This window comes from Aphis gossypii, chromosome 2, assembly GCF_020184175.1.
Source record: "Aphis gossypii isolate Hap1 chromosome 2, ASM2018417v2, whole genome shotgun sequence".
Classification (NCBI taxonomy): Eukaryota; Metazoa; Arthropoda; class Insecta; order Hemiptera; family Aphididae; genus Aphis; species Aphis gossypii.
Genome location: NC_065531.1, coordinates 87,267,841 through 87,285,672, shown reverse-complemented (window position 1 = coordinate 87,285,672; position 17,832 = coordinate 87,267,841). Strand labels below are relative to the sequence as shown.

The window sequence follows — 17,832 nt, the reverse complement described above, 5'->3', positions numbered from 1 at the left end:
GTTGTGGTTTAGTTGGCAACGCTTGATATACGATGTTTGTTTACTATGCAACCGTATACCTGGTTTGAATTGTGTATGGTCCAATATTGATCGATTTATCGACCATTTTTCATCTTTCACATAGCTGCTGCTGTTGGCTGTTGCGTTCTGCGTATGTAACCGTCTACCGGTTACCGTATACCGGGCACCGGCGTCTGACGACCGGCTTTGGCGGCAGTTTACTTGATCTGTGCTTCTAGGGTTTATACAGTTTACATATACACAACACGCTTACAAATTGTATCCGTTTTTTGTTTAGCCGTTTAGCATCATTTGCTAAGGGGTCGGCCGACCAGCAGTGTCTCTGCATCGTGCTCGATCTACCATTTTTTTTCACCTTTTTCGCGGTTTGGACGCCGCACGGCAAAATTCAAGGTGGTGAGTACCAATTATTTTTTAAACTATTAATTATTAGTATTACAACAGTGCTTCAATTTATTGTACTGTACTTATGTCGTAATTTACTGCCCAACGTGCGTTTTGTACTAAACTTGTACATGTTTTTGTTGTTAACCATTACTATCCTACACACGTTTTTGAGTTAATTTCAAACTGATGTAATGTTCATCCCACGCCCAAGTATTGATAATTTTGAATGACTTGTCGGTACTTAATTTAAAAACACTAATAATTCGTTTCATTGTACCTAAGTAAATTGTAATATTCAAGTCGGTGGTGGAGCTTAAAATTTCATATGAAACCGCAGCGTCATATTATTCATTTTAATTATTAACCATTTTTCTTAATTAAATTTTAGAATAACTAGAATTTTGTCAATTAAAATAAAAATTCATGTTTTAAAGTTCTAATTGATTAATTATTTATTGTTTAATTTTGTTTACATTGATTCCATAAATCTTAAAACTATTCAAATAATCAGACGTTATTGTATCATTCCTATGTGTGATCTTTCATTTATAGCCATTATCTGACTTCATTGTCACAAGGTTTGAAACTGTGCATTATAACCTTTGTTCAAAATATGTCTTGTTTTTGATGGCTAATGATTAAAATTGTTGTGTCAACTATACCTGTTGCATATTACATCTTAAGTACCTTGCAGTTTTGAAACTTGTTCATTACTTATGTATTTATTGGTATACTTAATAACAAAAATAATGCGTTTTTTTTATTATACTTTATCCCGCATATTATCCATGCTTCACCACTGCTCGGATATTGGACTCACTTTGTCACTTTAAATTAACCAGTACTGTTCGTGTCCCTACTATATTACCTAGTATTCCAAGTTTATCTATAAATCTATTTTGTTTATCTTAATTGTATTTTTTAAATTTTTACAAAAAAATAATTATGTTTGGATCATCTTGTATTAAATATGTTATTTTATAATATGCTGTATAGTATTTATTAATATATATTAGAATTTAGAATGCATTTATTTTTAGTTAATATGTTTTAACATGATTATTATTGTATGTAATGTAATTTGGCATAATAATAATTTAATATTAAAGGTCTATTTAAAAGTTGCCTGTACAAACATAAAAATTCATTTCATATCCCAGCATTTGCCTTAATCAGTCTTCTACAGCAGTTCCTAAATTACTCCATGAAGCCCTTGGTGCAATAGTTTCTCAATGGTTACTTTTGTTGCATCATAACATTTATTAATTTAAAACCTATTTGTTACTTAACACGTTGACTGCCACAAGCCCGCCGGCGGCCCAAGAGATATATTTTATTGTGAAGCTATTTGGGTCGCCTGCTGCCACATTTAATACCAACATTAAATGCATATAATTCTTCAAGACTTGGAGATAACATTATTTAGATTGAACCATGGTGTAGACAAGAAAAAATTGATCATTTAAAAAAAACAATAAAATCCTTCAACTTTAATAGATTTATATTTTATACAAAAAAACTTAATATTTGGATATTATATAACTGTTGTAAATAGTAATGTAAAATGTTAAATCAAAATTATAGAAATACCTTTGATAAATTTATAAAAAAAAATTTCACTTTCTAATACTTAAAAATAAAAATAATTTATAAAAAAACGTAACAAAATGTTATTAAAACAATTTAGTTTTTTAAATGGTTTTGAAAACATTGTATGCAAACAGATGGGCAAAGACTGCAAAAAGTTGTCACTTTCTTAGCTTTGTTGAGAGTTTCCCTAGAAATATTAAATTAAAAAGTAATATTAATTTTTAAAAAATTGAATTTGAACTGACTTGTATCCTAGTTCTTTCGAAAATTTAGTATAGCATTCTATACACCTTTTTCTTTTTTTTCTATTTCTTGAACATTTTTCGTCTATTTCCTCGAGTTTATGTTTAACTATTTGTCGTCTTTGGAATCTATCATCAAGAGGTTGTTCAGTATTTGAAACACGTAAAGATGTAGGTTTTAATTTGAGAAGTTTGTCTACAAGCCCTTCACAAAACTTATGTATGGTTAATTTATTTCAAAAATTTTGTTCGTTATACATCATTTGAGCATTTACTACAAAAGTATTTAAAATTATTTCAGTAGCTACCTTGTGATACCACTGAACACTCTTTCTCATAAGAGTACAGTATGATGCTAATTGATCGGATAAATCTATTCCAGCTTTTCCCGCATTATAGAATAATATGATATCTGGTTTAAATATATCTTCATGGTTTCTATTTTTTTTCCAGTCTTAGTCATATTTAATTAATGTCGTATTGAAAGTAAGTGAATGTCTCGTTTATCTTTAAATTTTGATACTACTATACCAGATTCATTTTCAAGACCGACCAATTCCCCTTTTTTCAATTTTTTTTCCTATAATTGTTTTTGGCAAAATACGTTTATTTTTTCTAAGAGTTCAAATAATTTTCACACAAAGAAGTTATTATTGTTTCACTCAATGCTTCTCCGGGCTTAGATTGTTTTCCTTCATAAATAATAATTTTATACGTGTAACCATTAGACCCCACATACTTTGAAACATTTTCCTCCATATTTATGTGCTTTATTTGGAATATACTGCCGAAATTTAAGTCTGCCTCGAAAAGGTATCATAGATTCATCTACCGCAATTATTTTTCCAGGTTTATGTATATTTTTTACTAATTCACGCTAATTCATTAGGTAATTCATTTGCCATATTAAGTAATTTTCTTACTTTGTATAAACGATCAGCTTTGTCAACAGTCTCATTATCCTCAAAATTCCTTAACCTAAGAATGAGCTAAAATGTATTTCAACTCATAGTGTTTGATGCTACACTGTTTTTATAGCGTTCAGCTTTGCTCCAATAATCAGCTATTGATGTCATTTTTACTAGTCCCGTCCACAGTAAAAGTCCCATACATTTTTTGTTTATTGGTTGCCAAAATGAAAATCTACTACCACGTGAAACTCTTTGTATATTTAAAAATTGTTGAGAGTGTTTCTATTTGTTTCAGTGACCATCAACTCAATTATTTCGTTGGTAAAAAATAATTTAAAATAATCCATAGGTCCAATATCCTTGTCTAAAATAACTAATGGACCCGAGTTTCCCGTAAAGTTAAAAATTTTTTGCTTAGTACCTGTTACTGGATTCCATTTTGATTGATTATTAATAGATGTTGGTAAAATTTGATCCTCTGAATTTTCGTCATCTGACGACTCATGAGAATCACTGTCACTTTCAACACGATACATAGGATCCCTATCACTATCATCAAAACTATCACTAGAAAAATTGTCAGAGTCATCTAATGCATTATTAATCATGCGTTCATCCATTATGCTATTATATTAATATGTAAAATAAAGTAAAACAAATAATAATATTTAAAACTTGATAATCACAAGAAGGTGACACTTACCATTCAAGACAAATACTAAAAGATAATTTACTTATAAATATGTTAAATAAATGTTATTATTATTAATATTATCTTAAAACCGATCAAACCAATAAAAAACAAAACATATTGTATCTAAATTTAGCACGAGACAGCGGGCAACCGTGTGGCTTGTATGAAATATTACAATATTGGTAGGCCACCTGCCAGCCGGCAACCCAAGACTTTTTTTAATGGTATTATTTACGAATTACTGATTAAAAAAATATCAATTTTATTAAAATCGAACGTCTGGAGCTATTTTTATAGCTGTACACATTTACGACAGACAATGTAAAAAAACACCATGGCCTGACACGTGCTGATATGACTTGGGTCGCTGGCGGGCATGCAGCAGTCAACGTGTTAAAACATATATGTATTGACAAGACTTAGTCAATTCAAATATAATAATTCACTTAGTGCCCATATTACAATCGTTAAACTAAGGTTAAACCACCGAATTCAGTTGTAAAATCTGTAGGTTAAGCGTAACCGAGGTTTAAACTATGATTGTAAAACAGGCCTTAATATGTGTACTAACAATATTATAATACTGATAAGATAATTTTTTTTTTTATTGAAACTTTGTGGTTTTACAATTTATAAGATTATTTTATTATTTTATAATTAGTCTAAAAGCAAATTAATTTCTGAATTTTGGCCTTAGTTAATGGATGATCTAGTATTAAGTTCAAAAGCTAAATTGCTTATACTGCCTTTTGGTACAATGCATTCATTGTAAAACAGCTAGTATAAATAAAAATACTCATTTTAAAAATTACTTAAGATCCGTTAAGATCCTACAAATATTTAAAAAAAAAAAGTATTATAGATAAAAGACTACTATTTATACAAGAAGCCAGTTTTACTCTTATTGAAAATGGATAATAAGACCTAATTGACTCATTACCCCTACATTATCACATTTTATTTTTTGTTATTTATTACTACTAGTTATATTATTTTAGATTCTGGGTGTAGCATTTACACAACACACGTTCTGTAAAAAAAATAAGTAATTGTGATCAAATGCGAGACTGAGGGTTTGCTTAACAGCAAATAGGATCTGGATTGTACTTAAAAGTTAAATATTAGTTTAATATTCCCAGTACCTTTTTTATATTCAAGAATAATAATGTAAAACATTCAAATTTTTAAGCTATATCAGTTTTTAACTAAATTGATTTCTTTTGTTATAAATGCAAATTTTCACTAAGTGTTTCTATCCTCATAATTTTATATAGTATAATTTTCAAAATATTTTGATTTTTTAGCTGTTTTAGACAATTTAAATTGCTTTTTGCTTTTTGCTTTTTTTTAATGTCAGTACATAAATAATTTATAAATAGGTAATAATATTTGTACATTCAATACAAGGTTCCTAATAAATTATTCATTTTCAAATTAAAATATATATGTATATAATAACAAATGTAGTCACAATATTACTTAACAAGCATTTCAATTTTATTAAAATATGTCAAAATCTCTAAAATTACAAACTATTTTGTGGACTATTTTGTATTTAAAAATTTGTGAAAAGAATTTTGTACCTAAGTTCATGATTTGAAAATTGAACATAAGGTTCTTTATACGTTTTATGACCTGTATACATGGTGATTCTTTTATTAAACAATACTCATTATTTAAAAAAGTATTGACTTTTTCAAAATTATAAATTTACGCTATTCTCAAATTGTATAGTTTTTGTATATTTTTCACCCTTATATTTATTAGGCAAACAACTAGCAACTTTTGATTTTTAAATGGTAACCTATACTTAAAATTTAATAAATGAATTAAACTATTTATTTTTATTAATTACCACATTCAAATTTTCATTTTTCGTTGATCCGTTGATGAGATATTGCTCCTCAAAGTTAGTTAGGGTGGTTTTTTGGGAGGTAGTTATTGTGTGTAAATGTGTTATACTGTTATACCTCGTTAGTTGTAGGTACTGCAGCTATCAGGATTTTTATATACCTGTAGGGAGTTGGTACAATACTACAATGATTATCACTATTATATCTTGGGTTGTTCGAACGATATTGAATTTATTACTTTTATAACTACTGGTCTTAATACATATTTTATGAGTATTATGACTATTGACCAGTGCCGTGATGACAGTCATTGGGGCTAACTGCACGACACCCAGTTAAATAAGTATTAAACATTTAGGGGCACAACTGAAGCTTACTGTACATCTGTTTTACTTGAATTGATATGAAAAGTGTAATATCTTTTGCCCTGTAGCTTAAAAATTTTGATGACCACAGTATCTACTAATGAGGTATAACACATTTACACACAATAACCACCTCCCAAAACTAGCCAACTTTGAGGAGCAATATCTCATCAACGGATTAACTAAAAATAAAAATTTGAACACGATAATTAATGAAAAAAAAAATAGCTTTAATCATTTATTAAATTTTAAGTAATGGTTACCATTTGAAAATCAAAAGTTGTTAGTTGTTTGCCTAATAAATATAAGGGTGAAAATATAAAAAAAAGTATATTTTTTTTAAATAATAAGTGTTTTTGAATAAAATAATCATCCTGTATATAAAAAAAAATATTACACAGAAAGTCAAATGAAATTCTTATGATCATTTGAAGTTAACACTTCTATGAAAACTAATATTTACCTATAAAAAAATCTATTTCTTCCCAAACAATTTTCCTTTTTAGTTGTAATTCATAAACAAATATCTGTACTTATATACTTCAAATTGCTATTAAATATTTAAATTATAATTTTCTAATTTCTATGATATGAACTTTTTTTAAATTTCTCATAGGCATGAGAAGCTTAATTTTTTTTTTTGCTGAAATGTCATTAAAAAAATTATTCCATAGTTCAATAATTTTGAAAATGAAATACAAGATTCACATAAGTTGTTCATATACCTAACTATTAAATTATTGAAAAACCCTATTAATAAGATATAGTATATACATATAAACAAATTGAATGATAAGGTAGTATACCTGAATTTTACAAATTGTTGCCAGTTCAATATGTAGAAACTCATAAATTTGCATGTAAAATTATTTCTATGTTTAATAGTACTTATCAATGAAAGAATGTGAGCAACTATTCTCATTATTGATCAGTAATTAATCACCCGTTAAATTCAGATTAACTGATGCACATCTAAATTCAGTATTTATACTTTATCCAACAATATTTCTCTTTAAATTGAAAAGTTGGTGGGAGAAAAGAAATGCTGGTACTAGTTTGTTAAGGCCCGCCACTCAGGTTTGTTATCGCCCCGCTATTCATATAACATTAAAAAATTGAATAATAAATATAAAACAGTATATAATTTTGATATAATTATAAATGTTTATTTATTGTCGATATATTGATATATTTAAAAAAAAAAATTAATAATAATAAATATAAAATAATGTTATAATTAAAAATGCTTTATGTGATTCCCAAAATTCTGCTATGTCTTTCAAAATGGTTTCAAACGGATCATTATTTAAATAATAACTACAATATAAAAACATACTAAATGTTTTGATCGCCACATAAATTTTGCTTAGTACGAGTAAATATTTCTATCTGTCCCTCTACGTTTTTTGTTGCCCCATTTGGCCAAACCCCACATTCTTCAATATTTTGCGTGTGGGTTCTTGAGTTAGGATCCCCGAAATCATATTTATGATTCACTTGATTATGTTGAAAACCATGTTTCAAATTAGCATAAGCTTTCCAACTGTCAGAAAAAATTATAAAATCATGTCTAATATATGGGTTAATAATAGGTATCAATGTAATTTATACACAATATTATTTATCGGCAACCTCGAACCTTTCAGCCAATTATTTACCCTAATACCTTTCTTTTTATGATAATCCCTTCATTGACATCGCCATCTCGATCCTTTAAAAACATTTTGTGGCCATTTTCACATGTTTTGGTCATTTCAATTATATTTGTAGTCTGGAGTAATTGAAATCCGGCATTTATATCGGGCACTTCTGTTAACAAATTCTTAATATTCATTTTAATGATGATGTATGAAATGCGAACAAATACGTACTGTGATGTTTGATCGGTATAATATCAGCTTATTATATTATTGATTATTTGTGATGTACATTTATGGTAGGCACCTTATAGTTATGGTACGTATTTTCCATCTCATTATTTTATATTTATACAATATACTTATTGTTATATGAATGGTGGTGCTAAAGTTTTCACTTGCCCCGGCGAGCCTATAACAAACCAGTACCAAAATACCTAATATATAATCCAAAAAGAATTATTTTTTAGTATTGGTGTTCATTTTTTTGTAGGTAGGTAGTTGTTTTCTTTTTTTACCTGCTGTTTTTGTAAATGTAAAGAACAAAATAGAAAAATGTTGTACAAGACTATTTTTATGTACAGCCCTTATAGTAAACTATCCAATATATTTTATCCACTTGATACTTTGAGTTTGACATACCTGACTTACAAGGTTGAACAGTATCTTAGATACAATTTTGTCTTGTATTTTGTATCGCAATACATCAAAGCAAAGTATTTTATATCTCGATAATGCTTTTGAGTATCTTACCCAACCCTGCTGACATACAGTAATACTAAAAATTTAATAAATAACTAGTAGATAGGTAGTTCTATTAAAAACATTATCATGAAATATACTTAGTGATGTAAGATGACACCTCGGATGACACTAATAGACCGTCTCCGCTCAGAATCTGTTTTCACATCCAATAGAAGTATTATGTTGTCATTATGTGTTTTATAGTGGTTTTGTCCTGCAAATGTATAATTAATAAATATTATAATACCTGGGTATACTAAGATATTGCCATTACCCGCTATTGAATACTTGTATCTCATGTTTTAAATAGTAGCAAACCCTATATTGTATAATGATTAATGAGATAAATGGTTAATAGTAATGAATTATTTTTATAGAATTGATAATATTTCTGTTTATTATTGTTAATGTTTTTGAGTAAAACGAGGAGTAAAAGCTCCTGTAATATTTTTTTTCTTAAAATTGATAATACCTACACATATTTATATACATGTCTGTGTTATTGCATTACAACTAGACACTGGGGAACAGAGTGGCCAAGCGAATTACAGCGTTGGTTTTAATGTGTGCCGTCACTGGTCCGAATCCCGGTCACGGACAGCTTTTCTCTCTGGGCAGGTAATTAGTCTAGAGAGAGTGACTCCCATCCTCCAATCAGGTATGGCAGAAACTTACGGGTGCCCAAATAGACATCCGAACTAGGCCTACTCACAGACTATAAGCCATATGAAAAAATAAACTAGACCATTACTAAAAATGTTTCAACCTTCCCTGTAACTTAACAAAGACTGTATATTGAATTATTTATTATGTTATAATTACATTAATTTTTGTAGTGAAGTACCTACTCAGCATAAATTGCGTTAGATTAAACTTTTGTAAATGTAACATGTATAATATTTTGTGAAGGTATAACAATGAATGAAAATAAAATATGTATGTTAAAATAGTGCTTCTAAAAGAAAATAATGATAAACATTATCTAAAACAAAATACATTTTCTTACAAGAAATAAAACCTTATTGATTAGATTGATTCATATCGCACCGCTTTAAATAATTTACATAAAACAGCTTTAAGTAAATATATATTAGTATATATTTTAAATATATTAAACACTGGCATTAAATAATGATATTCTTATGTTTAAATAAATTAAAACAGAAAACTACACTCTGTAGTACTCAGTTTTACACACCAACTTGATTTGACTTTTCTATAGTGTATATTTAGTGAAAATACATAAAGTCAAAGTTCAGAATCAAGTATTCTATTTCGAAGAGGTTTTACTAAGTAACCATGAGTTAAAGCATTGGAACCTTAGGTTACAAAAATAAATGTTGAGTCACAAAGATGTTTTATTTTTTGACTGTGTCACAACATACAGTAATTAATACCTAATTATAACAATTTTTAAACTTATATAATTTTGAATACTTATTAATGTAGAAAAGTACTTAGTTATGATCAATCTTGTAACAACAGGGATACCAACATAAAACAGCAAAATTTTCAATTGATATTATTAATCATTTGTCTTATTTTACTTTATATGCCTATTACTAAACTAGAAGTTAATTTTTGTTAGTTACTCAAACTAAAGAATTAAATATAAGCAGTATAATATATGTATAAAAATATTCTTACTTCCCATAGGTAATAATATATTGTTTTTTACAGGTACGATGGCATTTTGTTTTATATGCGATGCAAAATTATTTGGAGAACGAACACGTGTATGTTCAAGCATTTCACCACACAGTAATTCACCATACCCTGAAAAGATTGGTGAAGTTCTAGGAGAGGAATTTGTTATTATTGTAACTCCTGCTGATCATATGTGCAAGAAATGCACATCACTTTTAAACCATGTAGACAAGCTCGAAAATGATTTGAAACTTGTTAAAAATGCCCTAGTAACTAATATACAGAAGAAATATGGATTAGTGCCTGCTGATCAACCTGTTAAATCTGTTAACGTAAGAATTTATTTTGTTCTTATTATTTGTATACTACAATAGATCTTACTACTTTTTATCTTAGATTGTTAATGGGCACTTAAGAACTGATGACTTAGAGGTTGGACAAAGAAAAGTTCCTAGTGGTTTGACAGTTAGAGAACCTTCCTCTAGTAGTACTCCATTAAAAACAAAACATGACCCTTCTAAAATGAAAATTTACAAATGTGGATTTTGTACATTCCAATCTAAAGACCTTGGTCATGTTCGGTAAGTACATTAATTATATTATTTCACAAGTACTTTATTTGTATCTATATTTCAGTTTCCATATGCGTTCTCATATGAACAAAAAAAAAGATGGTGAAAATTCTAATCAAACTGCTATGACTAAAACAGTAACCCAGGTAATATATTTATTAATTCATAATATAAAATTGTGCATTTAACCCTAGATTTACACGCATTAAAAAATATTCAAGAGATAATTACACACGTGGGTTTTTTGACTGTATGTTAAAATATATCAACTAAAACTAAGAATTTAAATAATCATTATTTTATTGCTCTTAAATAAATAGAGATTATCAAATACTTTCATTGATACTTAATATAAACAAATTAAACTTTCATCTAAATATTATATCACAGTATAACAATCTTTTATGCAGTTTTTGCAATAGATAATGAACTTAGGACACTTCTATAGTACAGACATTAAATTGTATTCAATTGGGAGTTATATCTAATTTTAGTTTATCACCTAATTAGAAGATACCTAGGTTGGATTAGATTAATATTTCATATTTTCGAAGTAATGAACAAAATTCTAAAAGCTTAATATTTTTGACCATGATGCGTGTGCTCTAAGGTTAAAAAAAATAATGATTTACTAATGTTTATTTGCTCAGAAATAAAGTATTCTATAAATTTATACAAATTAAATAAATTACATATTGTAAAGTTATATTAGTTAAAATATTTTTAATTTTTATTAAAGTTGTAATATTTTATAAAAAAATTATCCATATGGATATTCTTTTATATATATTTGTGTTTTATATAAATAATTAAATAGCACTCTTAAAAGCATCCCTTCATTTATTTCAACTACCACAATTCGTCTTGCTATTAAAAAAATTGTTTGATTTGAATTTTTCACAGCAACAGCAGCAGCAGCAACAACGAGAGCAACAACAACTACTACCACCACAACCAAAAAAAAGATTGTATAGATGCCAAGTGTGTTCTACATCTTATGATAGCAGATTTGATTGCCTTGAACACATTCAAAAAGATCATAACCAACAACCATCTTCTACAACTGCTGAGGTTTAACTGCTTAACAATTTCCAGAATGTTTAAATCCACTTATGCCTTTCTTATATTTTTTAGGAAAAAGAATCTGGAGGTACTACAGTAAATATACCAGTTTTCCAAACAGATGCAGTTAATTCTATAGATAACCAACAGGCTGTGGTTAAAAATGATGTTGAAAATCATGTAGTCAACAAGGAGTCTATGGACACAAATATGTTGTTGAATGACAATATCCCAGCTGATGACTCTACTGTTAATAAGCAAGAGGAAACTCAAAATACTTGCGAAAATATGTCTGGACAAAATGAACTTATGCAAGTTAGCCAAGATATGCCTGTTACAAATGTAGATATGAGTGATATGACAATTGAAGGTGGTGAGACCGGAACAGACCATTTGGATATAGAATCAATGTTGGCAGCCATTCATAATGATGTTGTCTCTTCCCCAAATGATGGCAGGGATACACAAATCTAATTAAAGACCTATAACTGTATTATCACTTGATAATAAATTAAATTGATGTTTTTTATACTCAACTTTTATTGAAATTAAATTTTAAAAAAACAGTACAAATAGTTTAAGTTGTAATTTTTATATTAAGACATTGAATTATTTTGAAATAAAACATTATTCTTGAAAAACGGTATATATATATATATATTTGAACTATTGAACTAAATTTTGTTTCTAATTTATGTATGTTTATCTTAGTTTTATAGTTATTTTTTCAAGAGTTCTTCCAACTTGCCATTTTGAGACATTTTTCTTACGTCGGAGCCACCACCAATAAATACACCATTAACAAACACTCGTGGCACCTATAATGATAAATATAATGAATGAATCATACTACATTTATACAGTCGAGTCTCGATAACTCGAATTTCAAGAGGTAAAAATTAATTCGACTTAAGTATTTTTCTAGTTACAAATATTGCATTGAGTGTATAAAAATTTCATAGGGATCAAAAGAAATTTGAGTTAACGAGACTCGACTGTATTTTATATCAATTAATAGTGTCAATAAATGTACCGAGCGAGCACCAGTTATTCCTTCTAAAGCATCTTGAATATCATCCATGTCTTGTCTCTTATCTAAATCGATAGATTTGTAAGTAGCTTTCAACTTGTCAAAACACTATTTTAAAATTACATAAATTATTATTAGCCTTATTGTATAAAACAAATATTTAAAGTATTTACTTCTTTGGCCATCTGACAGTAGCCACAGTCTGATTTTGAGAAAATAACAATAGGATCATGCGCAATTGCATCTTTAACAAACTGAGTAGCAGCCATCACTTGAGTTGGTGAAGATAATTTCCTGCTGGAAATTGAACCCATTGGGTGAAATTAGTTAAATGTGTTCACAAAAGTGAAGTAGAAATTACAATCAATGTTTTGCGAATTTGAAAGTTATTTGTCTGTCAACACATAAACTAGTTACTAAACTAAAAATAAATTAATAATTTCGTGCATTGATTAAGAGGATGTCACTCGCATGAGTAGTCTGCATCTTACATGTGTATGACATAGACAAAGACGCGTTTATGCAGTCTCAGAATTATCTCAATTTTGGTGTTAGAATAAAAACACATATTATAAAATTATTAAATATATTACATATCGAAAGATGACAATAATTTGGAAGGCATCAGTGAATTAAAAAAACTATATAGAATTTAAATTTTTTTAAATGTTTTCATAAACATTTTCGCTATTTCTAAACAATATACTGAACATTATATGGGAATAATGGAAAAAACGCACGTACAATCTTGCCCTCAGAAATATTGTCACAATTCAATTTTATAATAGGTATATTTACCCAAGAACCAAAATTGAGTGAGTGCTATTCAGATTCAGACCTTGTCTATGTGGTACGTCTGTAAAATTGAGCAAAACATACAAGTGTGACGTCCTTTTAAGTTCTAATTAATTTAAAACTAAAGCTGAATGAATATCTACCAGCAATAAATAAATGAGTTACAAGTAAATAGCTTAAAATTTTAATTCAATATTATTATTAAAGAATAATAAATGATATACATATTATCATTGGTGATATGATTTTAAAGTAATAGCACATATAGGGGCACCTATGGGGTATTTTCGCGTGTAGTAACAACTGAACTTTGGAGCAAGCTAGCTAGTAATTATCACCCAACCATTAGAATAACTTGACTTGTCTAGTTAACCAAGAACTATCTTCGACACCCTGGCATATGAAATGGGGCCAGTTAGAACTTAGAATGCCATACCATTATGATAGAAGTTAATAATAACCAAAAACTCAATTTTGGGATTAAACATATGTGAAGAATGTGGTTAAAATTTGATTATATTATTAGATTTCTTTGACTTAAGTCTTTTTGTACCAAGGTTTAAAGATTAATTCCTAACTATAGTAACAATGATAAATATAATTAAGTTATACCTACATTATAACCTGACAAGGTAATAAAAACTAACTTAGTACTTAAAATTATGTTAAACTCGAAAGTTTGTCTTTGTCTTATACTCTTATTAACATACAATATGGTCAATATTATAATGCCCAGAAGAATGCCAGTTTACTCAGCTGTTTTTAATATAACAGTGAATTTACCTTTATCGCATTTAAAGATAAGAATATTATTTAGGTTTTTTTTAATATTTTAAAATTGTAGATACATACGAATTGTCTTATAAAATATTCTTGACTTTAATTTAATAAAAGGGTCAATACACTCAGTGACATATTTTACGTAGGAATTTTGCGCCCCAGATTCTCTAAGTGCCATTACTTTTTTTTATCACCCAAATAACCTACATGCCTGAATTAAGAACTTCAGGGGCCCAGTGAGTGCCCATAAATGAAAACAATTCTTTAAATTATAAAAGTATACAATAAAACAAATTTAAACATTTTTATTTAAGTATGATAATGATAAATGAAGATAAAAACATTAAAAATATATAATTTTTTATTAAAATAGATATTTACAAATAAAATGAAGTATTTTTAAGTAAAAGTTTTATTTCTAACTTTTTAACAAACCCCATCCGTTAGTTAGTTCAAACAAGAAAAAAAGAAAAAGAAAAATATTCTTGTTGGTACTATAAAGAGTACAAATTAATACTCAATGTAATTTTAGGCCGGGAAAACTATGGGTCCTTTACACACGTGGGCCCGAGGACGTGGTCCTCCCTGGCTTCCCCCCCTTAATCCAGGCTCAATGACCTAGAAACCGTATTATATCAAAATGCTCTCCAAAGCCTCCTCTGGCCCCCCTAAGTACGTCACTAAACGCACTGCTTAGTTGTTATGTTAAAACAACAAAATAACAGATACTCATAACAAGAAGTTGTCTTATAATTATGTTAGAAAGATGGTGACAACTCATGTGGGTAGGTTTTTATTTTAATATATTTTAGTAATTAAGCAAATACAAAAATGAAATACAAGTGTCTGATAGATGTATAATAATATATTAATATAAACACTAGTATTTATAACCCATGTCAATACTAATTAGGGTTGTAGATCGGCATACTAACAGTAGGTAAATAAAATTTATTTCATCATATTATATATTTGTCACTTGTTTGTAAAAAATTAAAAAAAGTTTTTTTTTTAAATGGCAACTAAAAAAAATATATAGGTATATCCTGTGATACCTAGGTATGCCTTTAAGTTGTGTGGAAGACAAAATGTTAGAATTAATTTTTTTTTGTCCACTTGTGCAACTGTATGTCTGTATTATATTATAAATATTAAATATGTTATGTTTATAATATGACAAATCAATAAAACAGCTGCTACTAAGTATAAGGGGTTAATGTAATGTACCTAATACTTAATAAATACAGTTGTATGATTGTGTGAACTATCTTTCAATACCATGAATAACATTATACTCATTAATAATTTTTAAATTAAATACAACAATAACAAACAGTAGACTCGACAGTAGGTAATAGGTATTGTAATTTATTTTATAAGCAATCGTTCAAATAAATACCAAATAATCTATCAAAAACGTAAATAGTTGACCAATATCCACTCTATTCAACAATCAAAAATCAAATTCACACAATATACTTTAGTCAGCTTAAAGATCTAATTAAGTATTACAAACTCCTTATGTATATTAATGTACATACAGTACTAAATGTTTATACTTACTATTAAACTACGAGAAACGGAGTGATTTTCAAATCAATAAACTTTAATGTTCGACGTTGAGACGTTGAGTAGGTATTAAATGACTATAACATAAATAAGTATAAAATATGTATAATATAATTAATATTTTACAACAATAATAAGTAATAACTATTATGTAATTTAGTAAGAAATAAGTAAATACTAAATAGTAATGCAATAACCTATAATATATTACTATCGTTACAGTAAAAATATTACCATTTACCATAATATGAAAATATGGTTGGTATGGCAATTTTATGATAGGTATGCCTGCTCAGTGCTCACCCATCAACTAACTGCCCACTCTTACCATGACAACCATGGAATCAAATACACTATGATTAAATTGTTATCATGCAATTCACCACCGTTTATTGCCCGTTATTGGTCATATTATGCGGCAAATTGGATACATTCAACCAATTAAAATAAAAAACCAAAAATATTTTATATATCTGTGCATTGAAGTAGGTATTGAACATTTGAACGCTTTATGATATTATAATATATGATGACATATTCTCATAGACCTTATACTAGAGCATCTTGTTACACTACTAACTTTTGTCTTTCAAATGAGAACACCTTTTTTACTGTAAATTAATTAGTTAGATATACATATTTATATATTTTTTTGAAAACGTTTATATGTATAAATTTATTATATTCATTAGTCATTACCTAATTCAAAATTTGAACGAGTAGTTTCTCAATTATTGAAATAATTATATCAAGGATAATATAATAATAATATAAAAAAGCGGGTAAGTGGGTACCGCTCTGCTGTACATTAGGTACCTTGTGGATCACTATTAGGTATATATTATAAGAGTGTTAAATTTGAATCCAATGATAGGGTATATCATTGTTTACGAAAAATAATTCTGAACGAAAATCAGCCTAGGATATAATTTCCAGTGGTTGGTGAAAAAGGTGGTTTATGTTTTAATGGCCTGAATACATTATATAAAATTTAAGTTATTTTATAACTATTGTAAGCTAAATTTATGGAAAATCTTGTATTAAATTTTCAACTCTTAGCTACTTAAGCAAAATTTTTTATAAATTATACCTACAAAATAATTTGCAAATATTCATGATTTTGACAAATTTTTGTCAATATTTGAACTTCAAATGCTAGCTAATAAAAAATATTGTGCCCATGTATTCTTATAATTTTTAAATTACTATAAGAGTAACTTATGAGAAACTTTGAATTAAATTTTCAAATTTTTTTATTGGGCCAAAAAAATTTTATCGACACTTCAAAAAAATTTTTTTCAGAAACATTGAAAATTTCAGTTGTCTATAAATAGCTCAAAAAAAGTCAAAATATTTTGAAAATTAAATCATGTAAAGAAACTGCCAATCTAATTAACTGGTGAATTTTTCAAGTATCTATGACATATTTTTCGAATAATAACAAATATTTAAAATTGTTAATTGTTTGATGATAAATTGTTATCGTTATACGATATTTCGTAAAAATTTTAAAATTCAAACGCACTTAAAATTTTTCTTATAATGATGCTTCGAGTTTTCTCTATAGATACTTGAAGGAAAACTTATGGAAAACTTAGTGTTGTATTTTCAATTATTAGTTATTAACGCAAAACATTTTATGATTTTTCAACTTCAAAATTACTTGCAAATTTTTGCGTTTTTGACAGATTTCGTGAAAATTTTAACTATAAATGCTTATAAAAAAAAATTGTGACTAACGATTTTTAATTTTTTCTAGCTACAATAATAACAACTCGCAAGGAACCTTGTATTAAATTTTCAAGTTTTTTTGGTCATCCAAAATTTTTTTATCGACATTTCAAAAAAAAAAAATCTATTAAAAATCGGAAATTTCAGTAGTCTATAAATAACAAAAAAAGTCAACATTTTTTGAAAATTTAACTGTATTTAC

The 17,832-nt window shown here is 27.5% G+C and overlaps 2 protein-coding genes and 1 long non-coding RNA gene across 17 annotated transcripts; 1 reads left to right on the top strand and 2 right to left on the bottom strand.

The window, feature by feature from the left end:
- Positions 1 to 117: 117 nt before the first annotated feature.
- Positions 118 to 12,371, top strand: LOC114120276 (uncharacterized). Its single transcript, XM_027982141.2, has 6 exons — positions 118 to 417; positions 10,125 to 10,423; positions 10,488 to 10,672; positions 10,728 to 10,809; positions 11,567 to 11,734; positions 11,798 to 12,371. Exons 2-6 carry the CDS (start codon positions 10,130 to 10,132, stop codon positions 12,197 to 12,199), a joined length of 1,131 nt encoding a protein of 376 aa, XP_027837942.1. The 5' UTR covers positions 118 to 417; positions 10,125 to 10,129; the 3' UTR covers positions 12,200 to 12,371.
- LOC114120299 (uncharacterized) lies at positions 7,419 to 10,129 on the bottom strand. 11 transcript variants are annotated; one of them, XR_007604621.1, is made up of 5 exons: positions 8,921 to 10,129; positions 8,719 to 8,763; positions 8,543 to 8,658; positions 7,935 to 8,478; positions 7,419 to 7,872 (listed from the first exon to the last, which is right to left on the bottom strand). It is a non-coding gene; the product is annotated as an uncharacterized LOC114120299 (long non-coding RNA). The 11 variants fall into 11 exon arrangements; XR_007604615.1 differs by having other exon boundaries at positions 7,419 to 7,606; positions 7,730 to 7,872; positions 8,543 to 10,129; XR_007604617.1 differs by having other exon boundaries at positions 7,935 to 8,137; positions 8,219 to 8,478; positions 8,543 to 10,129.
- On the bottom strand, positions 12,302 to 16,254 carry LOC114120283 (glutaredoxin-2, mitochondrial-like). Of its 5 annotated transcripts, none has more exons than XM_027982150.2 (5): positions 16,141 to 16,254; positions 15,894 to 15,976; positions 12,929 to 13,149; positions 12,759 to 12,863; positions 12,302 to 12,543 (listed from the first exon to the last, which is right to left on the bottom strand). In XM_027982150.2, exons 3-5 carry the CDS (start codon positions 13,067 to 13,069, stop codon positions 12,445 to 12,447), a joined length of 345 nt encoding a protein of 114 aa, XP_027837951.1. In that variant the 5' UTR covers positions 13,070 to 13,149; positions 15,894 to 15,976; positions 16,141 to 16,254; the 3' UTR covers positions 12,302 to 12,444. The 5 variants fall into 5 exon arrangements, with proteins under 5 accessions (XP_027837951.1, XP_050058164.1, XP_050058166.1 ...); XM_050202207.1 differs by having other exon boundaries at positions 12,929 to 13,052; positions 16,141 to 16,200; XM_050202209.1 differs by having other exon boundaries at positions 12,929 to 13,049; positions 16,141 to 16,158.
- Positions 16,255 to 17,832: the final 1,578 nt, after the last annotated feature.